This window comes from Grampus griseus (genome assembly GCF_964374135.1).
Source record: "Grampus griseus genome assembly, chromosome: 1".
Classification (NCBI taxonomy): Eukaryota; Metazoa; Chordata; class Mammalia; order Artiodactyla; family Delphinidae; genus Grampus; species Grampus griseus.
Genome location: NC_139017.1, coordinates 52,470,288 through 52,493,861, shown reverse-complemented (window position 1 = coordinate 52,493,861; position 23,574 = coordinate 52,470,288). Strand labels below are relative to the sequence as shown.

The following is a 23,574-nucleotide window of genomic DNA, read 5'->3' as shown; positions in this document are numbered from 1 at the left end:
TGCCAGCTTCAGTAGCGGATCCGTACGACTTCCGCCCACGCAGCGCAGCCAATCAGGGCTGCGGGGTGAGCGACGTCACTCTCCCAAAAGTCCTCGCCAATTCCCAGAGTACTCCTATTCTCCGTCCTGCCCCTTTTCTATTTGTCAGAGGCGACCGGCGGCCATTTTAGGTTCGGGCGGAAATCCAGTTAAGACCGTGCGGTTAAAAGCCTGAAAATTAAAATCAAGGCAAACTTGCACGTTCAACTCAGAGCCCAAGAAAAGAGACATCTTCACTGACCAACTAGGCGGCTGGGGACAGAGAGTGAACCGGTGGGCCGGCACCGCCGCCCATACTCAAGATGGCACCGGCCTGAGAATCACCGGCGAGGCCGCCCCATCTCGGTTCCGGGTTCTTTCGCCCCAGTGGTCGCGTTGTAGGGCTGAAGGCTGCTATCCTGTCCGGCTTCCGGACCCGTCTCTATGGTGCCGGAGAGACCGGACCTCAGAAGATTGTGGGGGTAGTGGCCAGAGTATCACGGGGGAGGCGAGGGTGGTTGGTGTCAACAGGGGGCGAAGAGGGGACCGAAGCTAAGATCCTCGGCTGCCCCCCGCGCCGCCTTCCCACAGGTAACAGGGAGCCCTGCGCTGCGTCCTCCGTCCGTGCGGGCCTGGGCCGCTGGGGAGGGGGCCGGGCCGGGAGCGAGGCGCGGGGGTGAGGGGTAGGGAACGCGCGCCCCGCTCGCGGGTCCGCGCTTGGGGCCCGCTCGTGGGCGAGCTCGGCGTGGTGTCGCTGCCGGTTGAGCTCTGCTCCCCACCTCAGTGTAGTCTCCCCCTGCTTTTTGCGGGGCGCCCTGCTAACCTGGGCTTCGCGGGCGACCCCCGCCCGGGGCGGCGCTGGCGGCCGGAGCTGTCGAAGGAAGCCGCGGAGCCTGGCCTCGCGGGCAGGTGTGGAAGGTGAGGGGCCAGCTAAGCGGGAGCGCCGCCACCGCCCCTCTGAGACCCCGGGGAGTCGCGGTCAGACCCCGCTGGCCCCCAACCCCCGCGCCCGGGCCGTCCTCCTCGCCGCGGGGAGGGCTAGTGTGCGCGGCGGGGCCGAGTCGCGGGGAGCCTGGGGTTGCGCCCGCGCTGGGTTGCTGCCTTCATTCTCGATCCGAGACCAGTGCCAGGCCCCCAGAGGCCCAGCTGGTTCCTGTCTTTGGGTAGTGTTTTTTGTTTAAAATGAAGATGAAACAGTTTTGGGAAAATTGTATGTAGGAAACCGTGTGAATACTCAGAGTTGGGTCCTGAATTTTGGAATCCCTGTGTGCATACCCACATAACATCCCATGTCTTAGCAGAAATCATACGTAGTTCTTTCGGTACGCAAAGGCTTCATAATGTATCGCCGGACTGAGTTCAATATAGGGAATATATACGTGAAACAGATCAAAGCAAAGGGCCCGAAGTCATGTTATCACTAGATAGCGAAATACCAATCAATACCGGGTGTCCTTTGAACTCACAGTGCAAGCCCTTATCGTTGAAACTTCCAAGCTGAGGGAGCTAGGATAACGATCATCTCAGTTACTTGCTGTGAAAAGAACAGAGGTAGAGAGAGTTCCCCAGAGGACACTGATTTCTTAGTTTAGTGTATGAGTTGCCCAGTGACCTAGACAAGAGCTTTTAATCCCACAGGTGGCCCAGAAACTTGATGTGCTGCCCAAGGAAGCAAAAGGGTGGAGGAAGATAGGTGAACAACATTTTAAAGAGAAGATCATGATGCGTATTCAAGTCAGAAACTGTGTACCCCACATTTTATTATAGAGAGTGGAGATGGTAAATTCTGCAAAATACCCATGCTAATATTAAAATATCCTTTTCTGCCTTTTTGTGACTTTTTAATTTCAAAGTTAAACGATTTGGTGTTTTCCCCTTTACTCCTTAAAACAAAAAAGATAGTATTTTGGAAGTCCAGGTGTTATTGTTTATCAGTATTGCATTTCAGTAAGGCCATTTAGCTGAATTATCATTTTTAAAGCGCTGTTGATAGCAACCGTTTTTGTGCCTCTTAGGGTACAGTTTTGTGAAGTTAAGAATTACTGCTTTAAGACCATCAGATTGCAGTCAACAGCACATCTTTTTTTTTTTTTTTTTTTTGTGGTACGCGGGCCTCTCACTGTTGTGGCCTCTTCCGTTGCGGAGCACAGGCTCCGGATGCGCAGGCTCAGCGGCCATGGCTCACGGGCCTAGCCGCTCCGCGGCATGTGGGATCTTCCCGGACCGGGGCACAAACCCGTATCCCCTGCATCGGCCGGCAGACTCTTAACCACTGCGCCACCAGGGAAGCCCAACAGCACATCTTTTTATTTACCCCCTAATGAAGTTTTCACTGGACATAGGGTATAACCCAGCTACTCTGTAAGCATTGCAGGATGGTATCAGTAGACTTCTGTCAACATTAATCATGCTTTCAAACCAATAAAATGTCAGCCTTTTGAGTTCTCACAAGGAAGGGGTTCATTCCTTTAAATTTTTAAGTGGCATTTCTTGGGGTCTTAGACCCAAATACATACTGCTAAGAAAAACTGCCAGTTTTAACCTCTTCCTAAATTTTTTATAACCCTAAATTGTTAATGATCTTATAGTGGAATTCAGAATATTAAATGAAAGGTTAATAGGTGTTGTAAGGCCCAGTATTCCCACAAGAAGGTATTTTGCTATTTAGAAATGACTAAGTTCATTGATTGTCCATTGCTGTACCTCTGCTGACTGCCGTTCATTCAGCCAGAGCGTGTCCCTGACTCTTGGGACCATTTTATCTCCTTTGGAGAGTAATATTAAAGCTAAGTGAATGGCATGATTTTCTGCCAAGAAGATTATTTTCTTGCAGCAATTCCTTATGTGTGGATTTTGGAAAGCTGTATTTTGTGGCTAAGAGAGAGAAGGAAGTTAGACTAGCTTCAGATATACACTTTTCGAAGTAGCATTTCTCTAGTGCCTTCCTTTAGTCTGACTGGTTTTTCAGACAAGAGGAGTTAAAAAGAACTCCTGCTTATGAAATGGCAGTTGGTTTCGAAGAACATGGACCCATTCAGGCTACCTCAGGTGTGCCTCAGGCTACGCATGATTGTAAGGGTGGCAGTGAGGCAGTGGATTTGAAGCTGGGCTTCTTGTAGCCTCGAGTTGGAGTAGTAATGTGACTCTCTAAATCTAAGTTACTCTCCCAGTGTTTGCTTTTCCTTCTCCTGCTGCCAGCTGGCTTCCTCTGTACTTGCCAGGTTTCTGCTTTTACATGGCTTTGGCTTGCCATAGCCCTGACTCTACCTTATGGCATCCTTTTACCTTCAGCTGTGCTGCTAACAGACAAAAATATCTCACATTCATTCAGATTCCTGGGGCAGACAGTGATTGTCCAGCTTAGCTCTTCATCCAGGTCATGGGTCCTAGAGATGGCTAACGTGTGATTTGACTGCCCTTTGGCCCAGGGTAGGCACCTGACCCATAAAGTGTGCCCAAGAAGAAGGCAGGTGCTAAACATGACCCTCCTGACTGGGGTGGGAGTGGGAGGTTGCTGCAGGTACCACACCATCTCCAGAATAGGGGAATTAACGGTAATTGCTTTTCTCCAAGATCCTACATAAATGCTAATTTTATTTGTAGTCCCAGTAGAAAGGTGAGTGTTACATACACAGGTGACCCTTGAACAACATGGGTTTGAACGGCACATGTCCATTTATACGCAGATTTTTTTCAATAAATATGCACTGCAGTACTTCATGATCTGCAGTTAGTTGAATCCCCTGCGTTGTTTGAATCCACAGATGTGGAACTGCAGGTGTGGAGAATCAACTGTAAAGTTATACTCACATTTTTGACTGAGAGGGTGTTGGTGCCTTTAACCCCTGCGTTTTTTAAGGGTCAACTGTAGTTGAGATACTTTTTAATACTGTTTTTCGTTTGTTTGTTTTTTTGTTTTTTTTACTTTATCATTCTTAAGAAAGAGAAATTGCTTGGCAGGTAGGAAATCAGTGAATTTGTTACAAATCCAGCTTAGTTCTTATCCTCAGAAACATTCTTGGGTTTAAAAAAAAAACCCATCAATTTTAGGTAGCTTTAGCCCTTATACGTGTTGTGTTCCTTATTCAGTGACGTATGTGGGTCTGTAGGCCCTTGAAATTCTCTGTTTGGGGTATCTGTTTTGAGCAGCATTATATACTCTGATAACCTAGTAAGCATTGTATGGAACTTCACCAAAGTGGAAAAAAAATCCAAATAGAAGGTCAGTATATAATGATTCTTAGGTTTATATTTACCCAAAGGATACAGATTTTAAACTGAATTTTTTTAAAGATCCACATAGAATTTGGCGCTGTTTTTTAGAACTAGCAACTTGTTTCCCACACTGCCAGAGTTAGTAAGAACTCTTTTTATCTTTTATTTTTTAAATAATGGTAAAGCCAGAACTGAAAACTGACTGCCACAAACTTTTCAGACATGTGTTGTTTAGACTATACAGGTTTAAAAACATTTGAGCCAATGTTGGAAAATAGGAAATTTCCACATAACTATTCAGGCTCATGGCTCTTTATGGTAAATGGTGTGACCTGCCAACTCTGAAATGGCAGTCCTGGTTGGAACCTTGTGATGGTGGCTCCCGTCAGAGTGCAAGCCCAGTCAGTAGGTGCCTGTGCGCACAGTAGGCCTTTTGCTATTCCACCAATACTGCTGCATTGCTGTGCATTGTCTTTTGTAACCATGTGAGTTTGTATCCCTGTTGTAAAGAAAGATATGCTCTTTTATGGAAGATTTGGGAGGTGCAGGCAAATGTATGTCTATGTTTGTATATATATGTGAATCATCCATGATCTGATGCCCACAACAAACCTCTGTTGATACTTCACATATTTTTTTCTTGTGTGTGTGTATGCATGTGTATGTGTATATATAGATAGCTATAGCTATAGATCACTCATCACTATAATCATAATCCAAATACTGAATATATCCATTCTCCCAAAGTTTCCTTATACCCCTTTGTAATCCTTTCCTCTCCTGTGGCCCCTCTAACTACCCTCACCCCAGGCAACCACTGATCTATTTTCTGTCATTATATAGTAGTTTGCATTTTCTGGAATCTCATGTACATGTGGGTTGTCTTTTTAACATTTGAGATTATACAATTTTGCATTTTCCCCTTTTTAGCCTAACTCTGAAGACAGTTACGGGATTGTACTTTTTCTGATGTTTATTGTCATTTGTGTTCAGTGAGTAGTCTGTTTCCTTTCCCATTAATCCACAGGTGTTTTAGCGTTTTCTTGGTTTATATACACTCTCCATTTGTTAACATGTTTTTCATCATTTTAGAAATATTCTCCAGTTCGTATTGTTTTCCTTAGAATTGTAGGTTATTTTAGACATGCAGAAGTTCATCATCTTTGAGTGATCGAGTTTTGTGACGCTTTCCTCTGCGAGGCAGGACATGAGTGGTTTTAGGGAGCAGGAGAGCTCTTACTCTGTATTCGATCGCGTTTCCACTGCGACGGTTCTGTGTGTGCGCAGTAGGGGGTTGGGAGCAGCAGCAACCGCGCGTGTCTGTTTGGTTAAGTGTATTTTCTCTAGAGCTGAAAGTTGTTAATTGACAAGCATTGCAGGTAATTTGCTGAACATTTACTATTTCTGTTGTCAAACAGCCTATTTTATGAGGGTTGTAGGAACTAGTAGGTTTGAGTGCCTGGGTCTGGGTACTCGGCTATCTCTGGCTCATGTATCAGATAGAGACTCAATGTTAGGAAATGTTTTCTGTTTTCTTTCAGGTTTGCTTGGCTTTGAGGAGGAGCTGCAGCACCCCTGCCTCACAGCCTAAGGGATGGGCTCAGAGAACAGCGCTTTGAAGAGCTATGCCCTGAAGGAACCACCGTTCACCTTACCCTCTGGACTTGCTGTTTACCCCGCTGTATTGCAGGATGGCAAATTCGCTTCGGTTTTTGTGTATAAGAGAGAAAACGAAGACAAGGTTAATAAAGCTGCCAAGGTATTGTAATAGGTGACTACCTAATAGTTAGTACTTTTTACTGTCATCTTGTTTTCTATTAAAATATGAAATTAATAAACTTCAAAGGGGGTAGGTCATAAGGAATAGTATTTTTATTCATGTCCTTTCAAAATATAGTTGCTTTTACTTCACGGAATGTCTCCAACTTGCACAACAAGGTCAAGTACCATAGGTAAGCCAAAAGCTTTATGCAACTCAGCGTGATAGCTCTTATCATCCTATTTTTTAGTGAGAAAGTTTGGGAGGTGATTTTACATGGCTCATAGAAGATAAAGGGACTTAATCTAGCTTAGGAAAAATGCTGTTAAGTATGGGCAACATATTAATTGGTGTATTGAGGATGGACCTGGAAATGAAATATTTTAGGAACTGTAGCTACTGTTTTTTTCTTTTCCTGAGGCATTTTGATGCTCCCAGAAAGAATGTGAAACTGGAATGTGGGACTGGATGCCCCGGAAAGAATGTGACCTTGGCTCTAGTTCTTGCTGAGGGAGCTTAGAGCGTTAACTTCTGGTGGCTTCAGTTTCCTCCTGCCTCACACCTCCTAAGTGCTCCTCCGGGTAAAGGGTGCCAGTGCCATGCTGGCTGACCTGCTGTCAGGGGACCCTGGCCTCTTACTAGAAAAAGTGATTCCTCTTTGGAATATAATTCCAGAAAACAGCCCTAGGTGTCTTTTCAAATTTAGTGAAAACAAAGGTATTAGGTGATATTTCCTTGGATAGCTAGCTGCTTCTTTGGGTATTCAGGCATTCAGATTATCTTCAGGAAGGTTCTAAAAAGGCACGCATTAATTAACTCTTCTTTGTTTACTACGGCAGGCATACTTTTCAGATTGATTTGGTATCTTTATTTTGTTAGAGTTATGATCTGTACCTTGAGTCACTTTGTACTATCAACAAGAATGAAACATTGATATCTATTTCATAGGTCTGTTTAAATGGTTTGTACCTTTTTTTATGATTATAAAGGGCTATGTTATACTATGTAATATTAGTAATATAATTTTGGCATTTTGTTTGTCACACCGGTTCATTATTTGATGTCTCTGATCAGGCATGAAGTTAACGGTTGTAAGGTGGTTCCTGAGGAAAACGTTCCTCTCAGGATGCATTTTCCATTAATGGACTGCGGTAAAAAGTATAGCTGGCTGTTGTATTGCTAAGTAATTGTGCTTTTTGGTAAGACTACATGTTTGTCTCTTTTCCATCCCAACTAGGAATTGTTAATAATTTTTTTTGTGATTTTGCAAAAGATAAAATGCCTTGCCTCCCTGTTTTATTAACTGTATGTACAGTTAATATCTGACATACTTCCTGTTATTTGATAAGGTTGCACTTTTTTTAGTAATAATTTAGAGCGACTGTTACTAGTTAAGTACTAGCGATTTACAATTCTTAGGGTTTTTTTCATAAGACCATAAGATTTTTGAAAATTACATTAACCTTTATGGTGTATGTACCAAGAAAGTAGAACAACACAGGTCAGAAAGTTTCTACAGGAAAAAAACAAAGACCTGCGCTCAATGTTTGAGGACTTCCGTGCTGTAGGAATTGCAGAGTTTGAGAGGGAGGATTTTTACCCCCTTGGTATCTGCACACTCTTCTGAGCCATGACTGAGCCTTTTCAAGTAGTTCATACTTGTCTCCTATGTTCTTCAGGCCATTATGTGGCTTTGAATACCTGAGCCATGAATCTGAGAAATTTGAAATGGCAACAAAACGATAAGGAGTTTAGATGTAGGTTACAGTACTTGAGAAATGTATGGCATTGCGTCAGGTTTTAGGAACTTGATTTCTGAGATACCTGAAGTATTAAAACACCATAGGTAGCTTGCCTCACTTTCTCTAGAGTTCAGGCTCCTAGTTCTACCACTGATAGTTCTAATGACCGTTTCAAGCAGGTATAGCAGTGTTTTCCTTACCAAATATTGTTAGGTAGCGATTATACTCTTCCTCCACTGTTGTAAATAAAAACTAACAATCACAGCACACTGTTCAACCTCTGAAAAAGGACGAAATGCAAGTATAACCTTTGGCCACAAAACAACATCAGAAATACTTCAAGTCCATCTTATCTTCTCATCTTATCTTGAATTCATTAGCTACAATAGTATATAACTTTCTCACTGGTGATTATGACTCATTTCTAACCAATAGCCTATAAGGAATGATAAATCCTGAGTCAGAACTTGGTTACTGTGGTTTGCTATAATATAATCTAAGTGCTTAGTTAGGGCTTCATGGTGAGTACAGGCTCAAAGAATGATTCCTGAGTGTCTTTATACCAAGCAGCCACATCGCAGTAGGTATATAGATGCTATGTCAGTGCTCTGTTTAGTGCCTTAGGAGACATTATGCTCTTCTCCATGATGGGTTCAGGCTGCTTTGTGGAAAGGTTGGTCAACATATTTGAGAACCACATTGTGTGGGCACGAGAAAGAAATAGAAGGGATGAATGCTGTGCTTGCATTCTGTTTGGAAAATGCTTTACTGCTTTTCCTTAAGTTGACATTTTCTTTCTGTTCCTCTCCCTCTCCAGTCCTTTTCTATGCTATTTACAACCCTCATTCCAGTAAATCAACTTCCCTACATCGTCAGCTTTTAAAAAAATGATTTCCTTCCCCTCATGATCAAAATCTGGCTCTCTTACAAGGCTTCTAAGCGTCAGCTGCTCAGAAGAACTTGGGAAGTATTCCCCCCCTCCCTCAGGTATGATAGGGTCACCAGGTGGAACTGGCCCTTTGCCAGCTCCCACCACAGTTTTCAGACTTCACAGTCTCATCCTTTCTTTAAATATCTGTCAGAGCCTCTTGTCTGAACTCCAGATCTATATTTCCACCTGCCTATTGAATATCTCCACCTGGGTATTCCAGCAGCACCCAAATGCAGGCTTTCCAACATAGAAATCTTTTTCTTTTAACTTTTTATTTTATATCTAAGTATAGCCGATTAACAATGTTGCAATAATTTCAGGTGCACAGCAAAGGGACTCAGCCATACATATCCATGTATCCATTCTTCCCCAAACTCCCCTCCCATCCAGGCTGCCACATAACATTGAGCAGAGTTCCCTGTGCTATACAGTAGGTCCTTGTTGGTTATTTATTTTAAATATAGCAGTGTGTACATGTCATCCCAAACTCCCTAACTATCCCTTCCCCCCCCAGTAATCATAAGTTCTCTTAAGTCTGTGAGTCTGTTTCTGTTTTGTAAATAAGTTCATTTGTATCATTTCTTTTCCAAGTCCGCATATAAGGGATATCATACTATATTTCTCTTTCTCCATGTGACTTCACTCAGTATGACAATTTCTAGGTCCATCCATGTTGCTGCAAATGGCATTATTTCATTCTTTTTAATGGCTGAATAATATTCCATTGTATATATGTACCACATCTTCTTTATCCATTCCTCTGTCGATGGACATTTAGGTTGCTTCCATGTCTTGGCTGTTGTAAACAGTGCTGCAATGAACATTGGGGTGCATGTATCCTTTCGGACCATGTTTTTCTCCAGATACATGTCCAAGAGTGGGATTGCAGGGTCATATGGTAGCTCTGTGTTTAGTTTTTTAAGGAACAACGTAGAATTCTTTATTCCTTTCCCTTTCTGCATTTTATTCCTAGTTTATGATCTAACCTACAGGCAGTGGGCATTTAAAGACAGAGCATACTTACCATCTTTATCTCAGATTTGCATCTTAGGGTTACAAGGAAGAATATTTCTGCCTGAAGATTCTTGCCCTCTAGTATAGGCATCTTGTTATTTTGTCATTACTTCTTTAACAGAGTAAAATTAAGGCTTTCTCCCTGTCTTAAAACTTGCAAGTGAATTTGAGCTATAGTTAAGAACTACTACTTTGTGTTGTTTTCAAAGTGAAGTAGCAAATTAGAGGTAGAATGGCGATGAAAAGTTAAGCCCCTAAGGCTTGAATTAATTCTCTGGGTAGCTGAGTCATAACTGATTCCTGCAAAGTAGGGATAGTTCATATTCAAAACTAGAGTCACACACTTAACATCTCTGTGTGGGCATAGATAAGTATACATATTGGCACATTATCTAGTACTACTCATATTTAATAATAAAGGTCCTTACTCAGAATCCTTTTTCAAAGACCAGCACCTAGTACAGTGAATGAGATGTGATAGGCATTCAGTAACTTTGGGACAAATGCTTTCAAGTCACTCTCATCTGACAACAGTCACCTTTCTTCACCGGAACAAGAGCGATTTATGTCTTTAATTGATGTTCATTGAGAAAATATCCTAGTTACACTTAGCAGATACCTCTTGTTGTTCCCTCTGTTCTTTGGAGCAGCAGAAGCTTGGATCTATTTGATTAGTAACTGCTAACCTTTCCTGTGAATCTGTGCATAATTTTTTTATTTTTATTTTTTTGCGGTACGTGGGCCTCTCACTGTTGTGGCCTCTCCCGTTGCGGAACACAGGCTCTGGACGCGCAGGCTCAGCGGCCATGGCTCGTGGGCCCAGCTGCTCCGCTGCATGTGGGATCTTCCCGGACCGGGACACGTGTCCCCTGCATTGGCAGACGGACTCTCAACCACTGTGCCACCAGGGAAGCCCTGTGCATAATTTTTGCATAACATTGTGTGTGCCAAAGGGGAGTGACAAGTAAGGTTTTTGCTAAGTTAAGAGCTTTGTTCAGAATCATGCAAGAGTTATCCCGTTCTTCATTCAACAAACAAGAAGTCACTTCGGATAAAGAATTTTGCTGGTCATGTAAGGTTAAAAGGATAAACAGAAGCAAAATGGAACATATTATTTATTAATCAGGTGAACATTTATTGACTGTGTATTTTCATGCCAGCACTGAACCAGGTAGCATTCCTTCTGACTTACTAGTATGCCCTGAGTATTAGAAGGAGAATAAAAGAAGATTTAAAACCAAAGAATAATTAGAGCCCTAGGACACAAAAGCTGAATGAAGACTTTTTCCTGAACAGGCGAAAATGAAGTATTTCATGTTTGGCTTGCAAATTATTTGAAATGTTTCTTATAATGAAAATATGAAAGAGGCTGCATAATTTTACTTAGAAACCACAGCTCCAAAGATACCTGTAGGAAGTTCTCTTCATTTAACACACACGCATTCAACCAACCTGCTAGCACAATTCTTGGCTTATCGGGACCTTTGCTGTATTTATATGGTTATGTATGGATTGTTTGAAAAGCTGATATACAAATTAATAGTTTATAATTGCTAGTTTAAAAAATTTTCTTAACTCTTTGTTGTTTATTAGAGTAAATCAGGGGAGGGTAACACTTCCTTCTTAAGAATAAACAAAAAATCCTATGGGGCTATCCCCAGAGTTGGCAAAATTTGAGATAAGAAAATAAATTGGGCAAATGAATCCACTCAGAAGATTCTCCTATGATCTTACCTGGGAGAAGTTTAATAGACAAGTGTGAGGTGACTGATATAAAACTTGCACCAGTGCTGGGTTATGGGCTCTTAAACTATCCCATGTTCTTCTGAGATGTTTTAGAACATTCCAAACTAAGTGCTTATTTGTGAAAATGAAACCTGATATTATATTGGGGGCTGTTCTCCAAGTGAAATTTTCCATCAGTCTCCTCCCAATTCGATGATTGGTTTACAAGGCTTCCCCAATGTCCAGTGGATTGTACAGGGTACAGCTCAGAGATTTAAAGTCATGTAATTTCTTTTAGAAAAACTGGGTGATTTGTAAAGAAAACCACCAGTCCAGCATTTAAGTTTTGCTGTAAATACATGATAAGATTATTACCTGGGTTGGGAATTTTGGCTTATGGATCTCCTAAGTTACTCATGTCAAATTTTAGGGGATAAACAGCATGGGTGGAGATTGGAAAAATCGATCTGGTAAGTCTGTTATAAAACCAACCAGGGAAGGAAAGCAATTCAACAGAATTAACCTCGGGTTGAGACACAGAATTGTTTTATATTTGTCATCCATCTGTGTATACTCTTTGCTAAGAAAATAGGACAAAGGAAAACGGTGTGTGTTTTGCGGGAGAATACTCCATATTAGGAGGTTCTAAAGTGGGTTATCCATACCCTAGGGATTGTGCAGTATGATTCATTGCCATTTGGGGAAAATATATCAAGAATGTCTATTTAAGTTTACCTTTAATCTTTTATTTTGGTACTTTATCTTTTTTTCCATTTATTTATTTTTGGCTGCGTTGGATCTTCATTGCTGCGCACGGGCTTTCTCTAGTTGCAGCGAGCAGGGGCTGCTCTTCGTTGGGGTGCGCGGGCTTCTCATTGCGGTGGCTTCTCTTTGTTGAGGAGCACAGGCTCTAGGTGTGCAGGCTTCAGTAGTTGTGGCATGAGGGCTCAGTAGTTGTGGCTCGCAGGCTCAGTAGTTGTGGTGCACGGGCTTATCTGTGGCACGTGGGATCTTCCCAGACCACGGCTTGAACCTGTGTCCCCTGCATTGGCAGGTGGATTCACAACCACTGCGCCACCAAGAAAGTCCTGGTACTTTCTATTTTGTGGGTGTTTTATAGTAGTATATGTATTTTATATATAAACGTATATATACAAAATATATATTACACATTCATATATATTATGCATAAGCTACAAATTTAACCTTTTTACTGGTGTGAAGTGTGTGAACAAAAACCTTTGATGATCACTTTTCTAGATGGTAAAAAGAAGTTTTAAAGATGGTTAAATATTTTAGTATTTTTTAGTATTCCATTTTAATTTATCTTGACTTGGGGTCTGTATTTCTTTATTTTTTTTAAATGGTTGCACTAAGGACTTCAGTATACATAATTAACTTTTAATAGTCTACTTTAGGTTAGTATTGTACCACAGTCAAATAAAATGTAGAAGCCTTGGAATCATATAGGTGTCTCCAGCCCCCAACCCTGCCGTTCTTTGGTTACATATATATCAACTGTATGTGCACACTAGCACACAGGCATACGTATACATCACACACACTGAAAACCTCACCAGGCAGTGTTACAATATTTACTTTACGTAGGTGTCTATATTTTAAATAAGTAAAAAGTAGCCTTCAAATTTATCCTGAGGTTTATTATTTCTGATTTCTGATGCTCTTCCTTCAATCCTGAAGATCTAAGTTTCCCTTTGATATCATTTCCTCTTCAGCTTGAAGAACTTTAACATTTTTGTAGAGCAAATCTTGTAGCAACAACTTTTCTATTTTCCATGATCAAAAATGCCTTTATTTTGCCTTCTTTCCTAAAGGATATTTTTGCCAGATACAGAATTCAGGGTTGATCTTTTATTTTTTCTTTCATTGCTTTAAAGGTAGTTCCCCTTTGTCTTTTGGACTCTGTTTTCTTATGAGGAATTAGTATCATTCAGTTCGTTATTTCTCTCCACCAGTGGTGTTTTTCTCTAGCTGCTTCCAACATTTTTTAATATATCTTTGATTTTCAGCAGTTGTATCATAATGTAGTTCTATTTATCCTATTTGGTGTTCATTGAAGTTTTTAAATCTGTAAACTTAAGTATTGGGCCAAATTTGGGAAGTTTTCAGCCATTATATTTTTTAGCCCCAATTCTCTCTTCTTTCTTTTTTGGAACTCCAATTATATGCATTAAATTTTTTGTTATTGTCACCCAGGTTTCTGAAGCTCTGATCTTTTTTTTTTTGAAATACTTTTTCCTCTTCTTTAGATTGGTTAACATCTTCAGGTTTACTGACTCTTGCCTCTGTCATCATCATTCTGTTTTTCAGTCCATCCATTGAAGTTGTTATTTGTAATATTTTATTTTTAATTTCCAAAATTTCCATTTAGTTCTTTTATGTAACGTTCATATCTCTTCTGAGAACGTCTATCTTACCACTTATCTCATAACTCTTTCCTTTACCTCTAGGGGGAATTGTTAGAGTAGCTGCTTCAAATTCTTTCTGATAATTCTCTCTCTGGTTTATCTGTTGGTCAATCTCGGGTTTGATATTTGTTGGTTGTCTTTTCACATTTTCATGGTTCTTTGTCAGTTTAGTGACTTTGGATTGCATTCTGGGCATTTTGAATGTCCTGTTGCATAGACCTTGGTTCTGCTGTAGTCCTCTGGAGAATATTGATGTTTTTTGTCTGCAGGCAGTCAATCCCCTTGGGTTCAAGCTTCTTCTCCTTTTTTTTTAACTACTCTCCTTCCAGCCTTCCTGTGCATGGTAGTTCAAACCTTAGTTCATTTCTCAAAACTTTGCCATGCTAGTTTGGGTCTGTCCTATGAGTGTTTGGTTCAGGGGTTAGTCTGAGACCTGCGTAGGTATACAGATAACTAGGGCATCTCCTTTTCCCTCCCTTAGCTCTCTCTCCTCTGGGACAGCTTCCTCATACTCAGCCCTGCTTTGGTTCTCCTGGCCAGAAAGATGGCAAGGTTTCTCTCAGAGTTTTAGCCACGTTTGTTGCACTGCTCTGCACCTGGGGACTGCCTTCAGTGCACAGCTGTGAGAAGGGACATTCCCTGAACCAGGAAACTCCCCCCAATGTGTGACTCCCCTCCGTAATCTACGTGTTTTTGTTTACTTTTCAGAGTTCTTAGGTAGTTGTTTTTGGCACTTCGTTAGGAGTTTATAGCAATAATCATTGGAGATCTAGGCTCTTGGGGGGCTTACCCTCCCATAATGGAACTGGAATTCTCTGTAGAGTAATGTAAATGTTGGTAAAGTGACTACTGTCAGAACAAGTCACGTATTCTTCTCTGCCTTTTTTGAAACTTGGGGGGGTAGATGAGAGAGGTAAGGAGCTGGAAAAGACCTTGAATGTAAGTATACATTTTCTGACTTGACTACAATGTTAATGAAACTATAGTTAATCTTGTTTTGAGTCATTAACTTCACCAACTCTTCTGTTTATATTTTTAAAGCATTTGAAGACACTTCGTCACCCTTGCTTGCTAAGATTTTTATCTTGCACTGTGGAAGCAGATGGTATTCATCTTGTCACTGAGCGAGTGCAGCCTCTGGAAGTGGCTTTGGAAACATTGTCTTCTGCAGAGGTCTGTGCTGGGATCTATGATATATTGCTGGCTCTTATCTTCCTTCATGACAGAGTAAGTAACCTGGACACAGTCTGCCTCACAGGCTTTCATGTAGACCAGGGGTGGGGTGGTGGGAGGAGGCTGATGTATGGGGTAGTGCTGGTGAATTACGGTATCTGTAGAAATCAGAAGTTACTATTCTTATCAGAAGGCTTCCTGAGGGAAAACAGCATACAAGATGCTACAGACAGACAAGTGGTTTGTGGAACAGGCAACATGTTCTTTGTCCCTGGGCAGTTATTTGTAGAACTTTATTTCAGTTTACTATAGTCTCTCTCTAGTTTTGGATAAGTCTTTATATAAAAATAGCTACAGCTGGTATTTGTTATTAAGATAAAAGTTTAGTAACATCAGTGCTGCTGATGGACCAACCTTCCTATTTGTTTTCAGGAGTTTTGGTTTTTTTTTTAGATTTTAAAGAAAGAAATCAGCATTTCTTAGAAAGAGGCAGAGTTTTACACACCCCTTTCCATTCAAGTAGGTGGTACCAAAGAGAGATAGCCCCTAACACTGTGGCAGTGTTTGCTATGAAGGGGATAGAGTATTTTGTTTACTTCTTGTCTATTTCTTAACAGTATTATTGAGCTACTATTTGTTAATGGAATTTACATTCTGAAGTATTAAGGCCTTTGGCAGCCCCCCTCCCCACCCGAGATTTAAAAACACCAGTTACAAGTTAGAAGCACTTGAATTTGACTCATCTTAATGTGTTTTTAAAACATTTTCTGTTATTGGGAGACAGAGTCTCCAAATATCACTTTGGATTTATCATCTCTTAAAGTATGTCTAAGATTCACATAAGTAGAATTATTAATGCCCCACTGTGGAGGAATATTTTCTTTGTTGGAGAAATGCATGAACGTGGTAAAAAGTTTGAATAGTATGAGAGTGCAGATAGGGAAAAACAAGTCCCTGCCTCATCCTTGAATCCAGCGCCCTACTTCTCTCCATCGACAACCATGATCAGTGTGTTAGTCCAGAGATATTTCTTGTGTGTATAAAGCAGACATCTCTGTGCTTATTCTCCTTTGCTTTTTCCCAAGCGGAAAAACACCTGCATACTATTTTAAGCTTTCCTTTAAAAAATATATAACTTGGAGTGTTTTATATAAAAATGTGTACATATTTGATCTGGTGGGTAGAATATTTAAAATGCACTTATCTACTGGAATAATTTCTGGTTTGGAGAAAAACATACTTCAACCCTGTTCTCTTTTTCTTCTTCCCTCTCATTTATTTGACTGTACTATTTTTTATAGTTTTAAATTTGGCTCTTTTGTGGTCTGTGGGATATTTCTGGTGGTCCTTATTCCATTTTCCTCTTCTTCAGGCAGAATTTTTTTAATGCCTACTGACAAGATTTCAGGTGAAGTGGATCTGGGTTCGTGATAGAATGTAGGTGAGAAAGAATTTAGAGGAGAAAATTAATACAGTAACCTGTGGGAGCAAAGATAAATTGTACCTTTAAAGGCATTTGAAGCATACAATGTAGGTTAAAAAGACTTGCAAATTTATGTTTAAGGACACTTGTATCTTCTGACTCCAATGGAGATGGGGTTGTGTAATATCTGTGCAGTGGCTTTTACGTCTTTATTAACCTGCCTCACCAGGCAGGGGGAGATAAGCCTTTCTATTGTGTTTTTTCCCTTTTTTCTAACCTCATAATGTTTAAGCAGCCTCATTCAATTTGTCATTCCTTAAAGTTGTAGTTCTGTTTATTATGCCACAAGTAGGAAGACTTGCCATAATTTTTTTTTTTTTTTTTTTGGTAATGAGTACTTAGTTTTTTAAAACTTCTACTCAGAAAATTGGAGTGGCAATCTTCTTCCTGTTCTTTTTTTCCAGGGACATCTCACACACAACAATGTCTGTTTATCATCTGTGTTTGTGAGTGAAGATGGGCACTGGAAGCTGGGAGGAATGGAAACAGTCTGTAAAGTTCCTCAGGCCACACCAGAGGTAAGCCAGGTGACAGGCCCTCTTTGTTATTCAGAATTTGGTAGCATTTTGGTGTGTGGTTCTCCCCTAGGGACTTTCCTTCAATGTTAGTGTGGTCTCAGATTCAGAGACTTGACTTTTTTGTCAATGCTCATATCCATAGAATTGTGGGATTTTACTCTCCAGGGGGGGACTAGGAGTCATTTATTCTTTTCTCCTCATTCTATACTTGAGGAATCAGACTGAAAGAGGTTGAGTGGCTTGGTCAAATTTTTAATTAAATGCCCATCCTCTGTGCTCCTGTAGTAGCCTGTACTTAATTTTCCCACTGAATGTTTAATATTGAAATTACCTTCATGTGTCTGTCTTCTTCACCAGTGGCTGAGCTTCTTGAGGGTGATAGTCTCGTATACTTACCTTTATATATCCACCTAGAATGGTGCCTGGCACATATTAGGTACATTAGAAATGTTCACTGAACAGTCGTTCAAGTTGTCCAGAGTCATACACCACGTCTTAAGAGCTGTGCATCGCAGCTGCTCCTAGTGCCGCGCTGTGTTGTTGCTGCCTGTGGTACTTCTTGAACAGTAACTTTGTCTGACAGAGATCTACATATTTCCCTCCTGGGTTGAGCAACCTTGCTCTTCTCTGTTTTGTTTCCTGTTTTCACCATTTTGCATGTTGCCACTAGAGTTAACTATTTTTAAAACAGAAATACCACTCCCGTCATAATTTCCCTATTGACAGGGTGGCTCCCTGACTTACTGATGAGGTGGCTCCCCGACTTCCTGGCTCGGCCTAATTTCCCGTGTTCCCTTGTGTGCAGCTTCCACATGGGGGCCTTGTTGCATGTGCACCTTCAGGGGCTCTGGCTCAATTCAAATGCTCCTTCCACCACGAAGACATTCCTTTTTTATTTCTGCCCCTGTTGATCGCTTTCTTCTCAGAAGTCAGCTTACATCTAGTTAGTATACCAGGATGTAATTCTTCCTGTGGGGTTCATCCCAGATTCTTTACCGTGGCATACAAGGCCCTTCACAGTCTCCTTCCCAGCCTACCTTTAGCTCCGTATACCTCTCAGTTATTGAGCTACACTCCGGTTGCATCCTGTTGCACGCATCTCAGCTGTGTTCTCACGGGTGGTCCTCTTTCACCCTCTTCTTTCTTTGTGTGCCATTCTGTTGCTGGGATGCCTTTCTTCCCCTGGGTTCTCTGCAGGATGTAAGATCCGGCTGACGCCTAGCTGAAGTCTAGATCTGGCTAAGTCTCATCTTTGTGAAGCCCTCCCCCAGGCGTTCCCTACCCAACAAGAGTAGTTCCCTCCTAGGCTTCCGTGGCACTCAGCCAGCACACGTTATCTAAGTTCTTAGTTTAGTTCTAGGTTGTGAGCACCTGGCTGGGGACGGGGATTTATTGCATTCATTTTGTATTCCTGGTGCCCTAAATGGTGCTTGGGACACATAAGCTCTTGAAAAATAGTCTTTGAATCAGTGAATGAATGTACTTGTTCTGTGGATGTTGGCTTTGTCTCTGTAGTTTATAAGATCCTCATATATCTCATGTGACAGCAAACCTTATGATTGACTTGACTCAGTGAGCAGATTAATGATAGATTTGTTCTCTGCTGGAGAAGACTTTTATTTGTTAATATCTATGCAGGATGAAAAAGAAGTATTTCTAATTTCCTTATAAGGAAATCAGTTACAGAGATGCCTCTGAACACCAGAGGGTTTCTGTTAAACCAGCTGAAGGGGAAAGGAAAGGGAACTCGTAATTTATTTTCCACTAAGCCTTGCGCCATGCCAGGTACCATATCTGCATTTTTTAGTTATCAAGATTTTAAATTTATGCATTTAATGTGTGGCATTGGTTTGAAGGTTTCATTGCTGCTGTTTCCATTGCTCTTTGCTTTTGTAACTTAATGTAAGAGATCAGTTCACCAAACATATGCTTGAATTACTTTCCTTAATTTATTTCTCTGTCTAGTTTCTGAGGAGTATTCAGTCAGTAAGAGACCCAGCATCTATCCCTCCTGAAGAGATGGTAAGAGGATACGCTTCAGATGTAATGAAGGCTTCTTTGTGTAACTGTGTATGAAACTTTAAAAAAACCTTTCCTCTGCCCACCTCTTTCTTTGCTAAGTTATAGACGCCTCATAATTCCTCTGGCCTTGAAGGCTTCTAAGACTTACTGTATCATCACAGCAGAAAGCCTTTTTCTTGACACTCAGCTTACATTTTTTGGTCATATAGACACCCGTGATAGTGCTTAAAGATAAGAGGTACCTCAGTGTGAGCAGGGTTGGCGCTTCATAGCTATTTCATGGTAAGTCTTTGTACATTATTGGAAGCCATGAGAGCTGAGGAAGCAAGACCCTGGCCCTTTTCTGTGCTTCACCCAACCAGTCATCTGCCTATCTGGCCATTAGTTGGGATTCCAAGATGTAAGGAAGGGCAATTATTAATATTATGGTGGTGGTAAAGAAAGAGTATATTTACCAGTAAATTCAAAAGCAGCTGCTTTCTCTATATTTGTTCTTAACCACTATAGACATTGACCCCTAAAGACATATTTAGTGTGCTTTACAGGAAATACAAACCCAACTATAAACTTAAGTATAAACCTAAGACTTGAAATAACTCAGGTTTATTCAAATCAGTACTATGTATATATAGTGGTGTTTTTCAAACTGATGATTTGTGGGTTTTGAATCAATTTAGGGGTCCTGACCAGCATTTTAAGGGAGAAAAAGAAAGGAATAAAATAGAAAATATCATTGGACATCTTGGGTAGTAAAGCTAAGTACTGTCTTTTGAAACTTTTGTTTCTGATACGTATTTATACATGTATGTGAATATGTTGATAATGATAATTATGATAATTTTTTTCTCTGGTTTGCAGTCAAAAATATTTTTGAAAGCCACAGACATATATTCTGACCTTTTTTCTTTTTGCCCTTGTTTGATATTATTAGTATCATTGATAAATTCTATTCACTAATAGTTTTAAGAGCCTGTAAATTAGTGTGTGGTAATATGTAGTTAGCTTTGAGTATAATGAATGCAAAAATGGGAGAAAGTGCTTCAGAGAAAAGTAGAAATGGTTTGTAAAGCAGATCCTCTGGTTTTAATGGTCTTTACTGCTTTTAGCTTCCAGAATTCACAACTCTGCCAGAGTCACATGGACATGCTCGGGATGCCTATTCTTTTGGGACATTGGTGGAAAGTTTGCTCACAATCTTAAGTGAACAGGGTGAGTTGGAGTTATGCTGCTGCATCCACAGAATAAGTAGGAAAATCATCCATGGCTTGTTCTGTATGTATTCAGAGAACTGCAGTCTTTGATCATAGTAAGGAGCTGTTGCTTACCAAGAAAGTTGTTTAGGGCAGATCCTAATAGCAGGGAGGGAAGAAGCTTCGGGTTTCTTTACTTTGCATAGTTAAAAGAATTTTAGGGCTTCCCTGGTGGCGCAGTGGTTGACGGTCCGTCTGCCGATGCGGGGGACACGGGTTTGTGCCCCGGTCCGGGAAGATCCCACGTGCCACGGAGCGGCTAGGCCCGTGAGCCATGGCCGCTGAGCCTGAGCGTCCGGAGCCTGTGCTCCGCAACGGGAGAGGCCACAACAGTGAGAGGCCCGCGTACCGCAGGAAAAAAAAAAAAAAAAAGTTTTAAGTAGGAACTTTGAACTATGGCTGTGAATATCATGTTATTATCTTATTAATTGGTATTGGTATTTATGGTCTAAAGACGATTCTTTATCAAGGCAGCCAAAAAGTAAGTGAATGCTGTTATTGATGTATATGTAATGATCTGAAGAATAGAGTAAGATTCAAAGTTTTTTCTTAATTTCTAAATCAAGATTAACGTTTATCTTTTTTTCAAAGTTCTTTTGATTTTTTTCTTTGTGATTTCATTTACTCATTACTTTTTTCTTTTGTTGGCCCTCAAAGCCCAGGCCACTGAACACATAGGTCTCTTCTGAGTTCTCTGGCAGCCTGCTACACTCTCCTCCAGCCACTCCAGGCCTTCAGTTGTCCACCCTTTAAGTGTACTGGGGTCCATGTCTCTTTAGGCCCCTTACTGGCCTATATCTCACATTGCTGCAGCTCTAACGCAGTTTCTTCTTCCCGGTTCACGCAGTGCTCTGCAGTCACAAGCACCATTCAGCTGTCAGCTCTGAGTTGTCCCAGCCTAAACACTTGAGAATTAAACCCTGAGGCATTCTTGGTGGATGATGAACTCACTGTTCTTCACTGTGTCTAGAATGGTGGCAATTATGTACCACCCCTGAGAGAGTTGAAAATATAGTCATTCAGATAACTTCCTGTGTTCTGTGGGTGAGGAGACCTGGTTGAAAAGGCCCTCAAACCTGCCGCTTGTTAAACCTCCTCCTCTGGGCCTGAGCTGAGTTAAACTGACAGTCAGGAAATGAGAGGGCTTCCAAGGGGGGGAGGTACGTGAGCAGGGGCTTGGATGTGTTGTCAGGACAATTTTCTACACCTGTCAAGGAGCTTGGCTTCAGGAAAGCAGGAAGCTGTTCAGCAACAGCCAGGGCTTTGTTTGTTTGGGCTTTTACAGGTTGGTTTTTGCTCTCGTCAGTCTCCAGCTATAGAGGTCCTGAAAAGAGGGAGACGGCATTGGAAACTAACTGTCGCTCTGGATTTCAGTTTCAGCGGATGTTCTCTCCAGCTTTCAACAGACCTTGCACTCAACTTTGCTGAATCCCATTCCAAACTGTCGGCCAGCGCTCTGCACCCTCCTGTCCCATGACTTCTTCAGGTGAGGGCGCCTGGGGTGACACGCTGGCTGCTCCCCACTGATGCCCGCCTGCTCTCTTGTGGGTTATGCTCCAGTGGTGGGTGTTGGAGGACCAAATGCTGCGGTCCTTTTGCTGCTGTTGTTGTCCTTCATTATTAGAAGAGAGTGAATCATGTCCACATGGGAAAATAGAGGGAGAAATTGGGTTGCCTTTCAGCTTCCTATCACAGATAGGAAGTTTTCGAACTCTTTAATTGTCATGGAGGCCTGGGTCTAGAAATTATAGCTGGATTACTTAGGGCTTCTGAATGTGAAGAAGCTAGGCTATGTCCAGTGATTTACAGTTGGAAGTTAATTGAGGAACTTAATAAACATGGCCTTTCCTTTTTGCTGCCATTGTGATACGAGTCTGTTATTGTTGAATTTTAGTTGGGTGGGGGTGTGGAAATGAGCTTATTTTTCTTCAGGCAGAAGATTGTTTTCTTTGTTTAGTGATACGTGATGGAAGAGCAAAGAAGTCAATTTAGTGGGAGGGCACAGTGTAGCTGTTAATACTGTCGCTGGATTCAGATGTTTTTGAACCTCTCTTCCAGGTTAGTTTTAATTATGTGTCCTTTATTTTTTAATTTCCATGACTGCAGAACTTCTGCACAGGTTAACTCCACATTCATGACTTTTATTAGCAAAATCAGTTTTATGTCAGTTGTGAAAGTAAAAATCCTATGTGTTTGCAGTCAGAAAGCCTGAGAGAAACCAGAGTGAAGGGAAAGCTAATATTATCCCTGGAGGGGGACAGTTACCTCTGAGGATGGGGGTGTATATTATTAAACAAGGCAGAGGGGGTATTTTCCTTGTAGTTACAAGGGTTTTGTCACTTATGCTCCAGGGAAACTGTTCAGACCTTTCCCAGTATAAGTCTTTTAACCAAGGTATTTCCGTGTCTTTTTGGGTGATTCATAGTGATACTTTATCTTGGTATAGAATCTCTACAAAGCAGAATCCTTTATAGTAAATAGATGCTCTCACTACTGTGTGTGATAAGAGTTCTTTAGTAAGAATTATGTGTTAAACAGAGATGGGAGAGGGAAGCCAAAACCACACACTGGCGCCCTGTCCCCCAAATCTGATTGTTACACGAGAGGGGAAAGCCCGGCCAGAGGCGGCAGCAGGAGGAGGAGGGCCAGCATTTCCCGCTGAGGCAGCCAAGCCAACCTCATTGCACTTCGGTTAAGGCTTTGTGCTTTTTCTCTGCCGCTGAGCCAGAGGGAAACAGGTGTCAATGTGAGGAGTGGAGACCCAGGAGGTCAGCTGTCCTGGCAGGGGGCTGCAGGCTGCTGCTGAAGCCTCCTTTCCAGGGGTGACGTTGGCTTGGAGCTGAGTGGCCGCGGGGCTCTCTGGAGACCCTGCAGGAAACTGACCACTCCTCTCACCCTCTTCCCTGCCTGGCTGCAAAAGTGACCAGACAACTACAACGGGAGAACCGAAAAGATTGCTATGACTTATACCAGAAATTCCTCTTTCCCCAGCCCTCTTTAATAGTTTTCACCAAAGGAGACTTGAGAATTAGCAACTATTTTGTAATGGTAATACCATTTCTCCCAGGATAGTTCATGTAACCACATCCTATTACAACAAAACATTTGGATGATTATGATGATGATTAAAACCACAGTGTTTGTTAGCGTTTGTGTATGCACATGTGTGTGTGGTTAAGCGTGTATCCTCTTGACAGATCTCTTTGATATTCTTAAAATATTAAATTCCTTGTGGACTTGTTCCATAGTATTTGTCTTATAAGCTACTTAGTTATAATAGAATCTTCCAAGTGGC

General features: G+C 41.5%; 1 protein-coding gene across 2 annotated transcripts in view; it reads left to right on the top strand.

Moving 5' to 3' along the window:
* The first annotated feature begins 237 nt into the window (after window positions 1-237).
* The window catches only part of SCYL3 (SCY1 like pseudokinase 3), a 39,483-nt gene continuing 16,146 nt past the window's right edge, over window positions 238-23,574 (top strand). Inside the window, exons 1-7 of one of the 2 annotated variants that reach the window (XM_082667771.1) lie at window positions 238-609; window positions 5,775-5,992; window positions 14,875-15,060; window positions 16,894-17,007; window positions 18,973-19,029; window positions 20,136-20,238; window positions 21,654-21,765. In XM_082667771.1, coding sequence (XP_082523897.1) covers window positions 5,828-5,992; window positions 14,875-15,060; window positions 16,894-17,007; window positions 18,973-19,029; window positions 20,136-20,238; window positions 21,654-21,765 — 737 coding nt within the window. In that variant the 5' untranslated portion in view covers window positions 238-609; window positions 5,775-5,827. The remainder of the gene's footprint in view (window positions 610-5,774; window positions 5,993-14,874; window positions 15,061-16,893; window positions 17,008-18,972; window positions 19,030-20,135; window positions 20,239-21,653; window positions 21,766-23,574) is intronic. The other variant, XM_082667772.1, reaches the window with a different exon arrangement.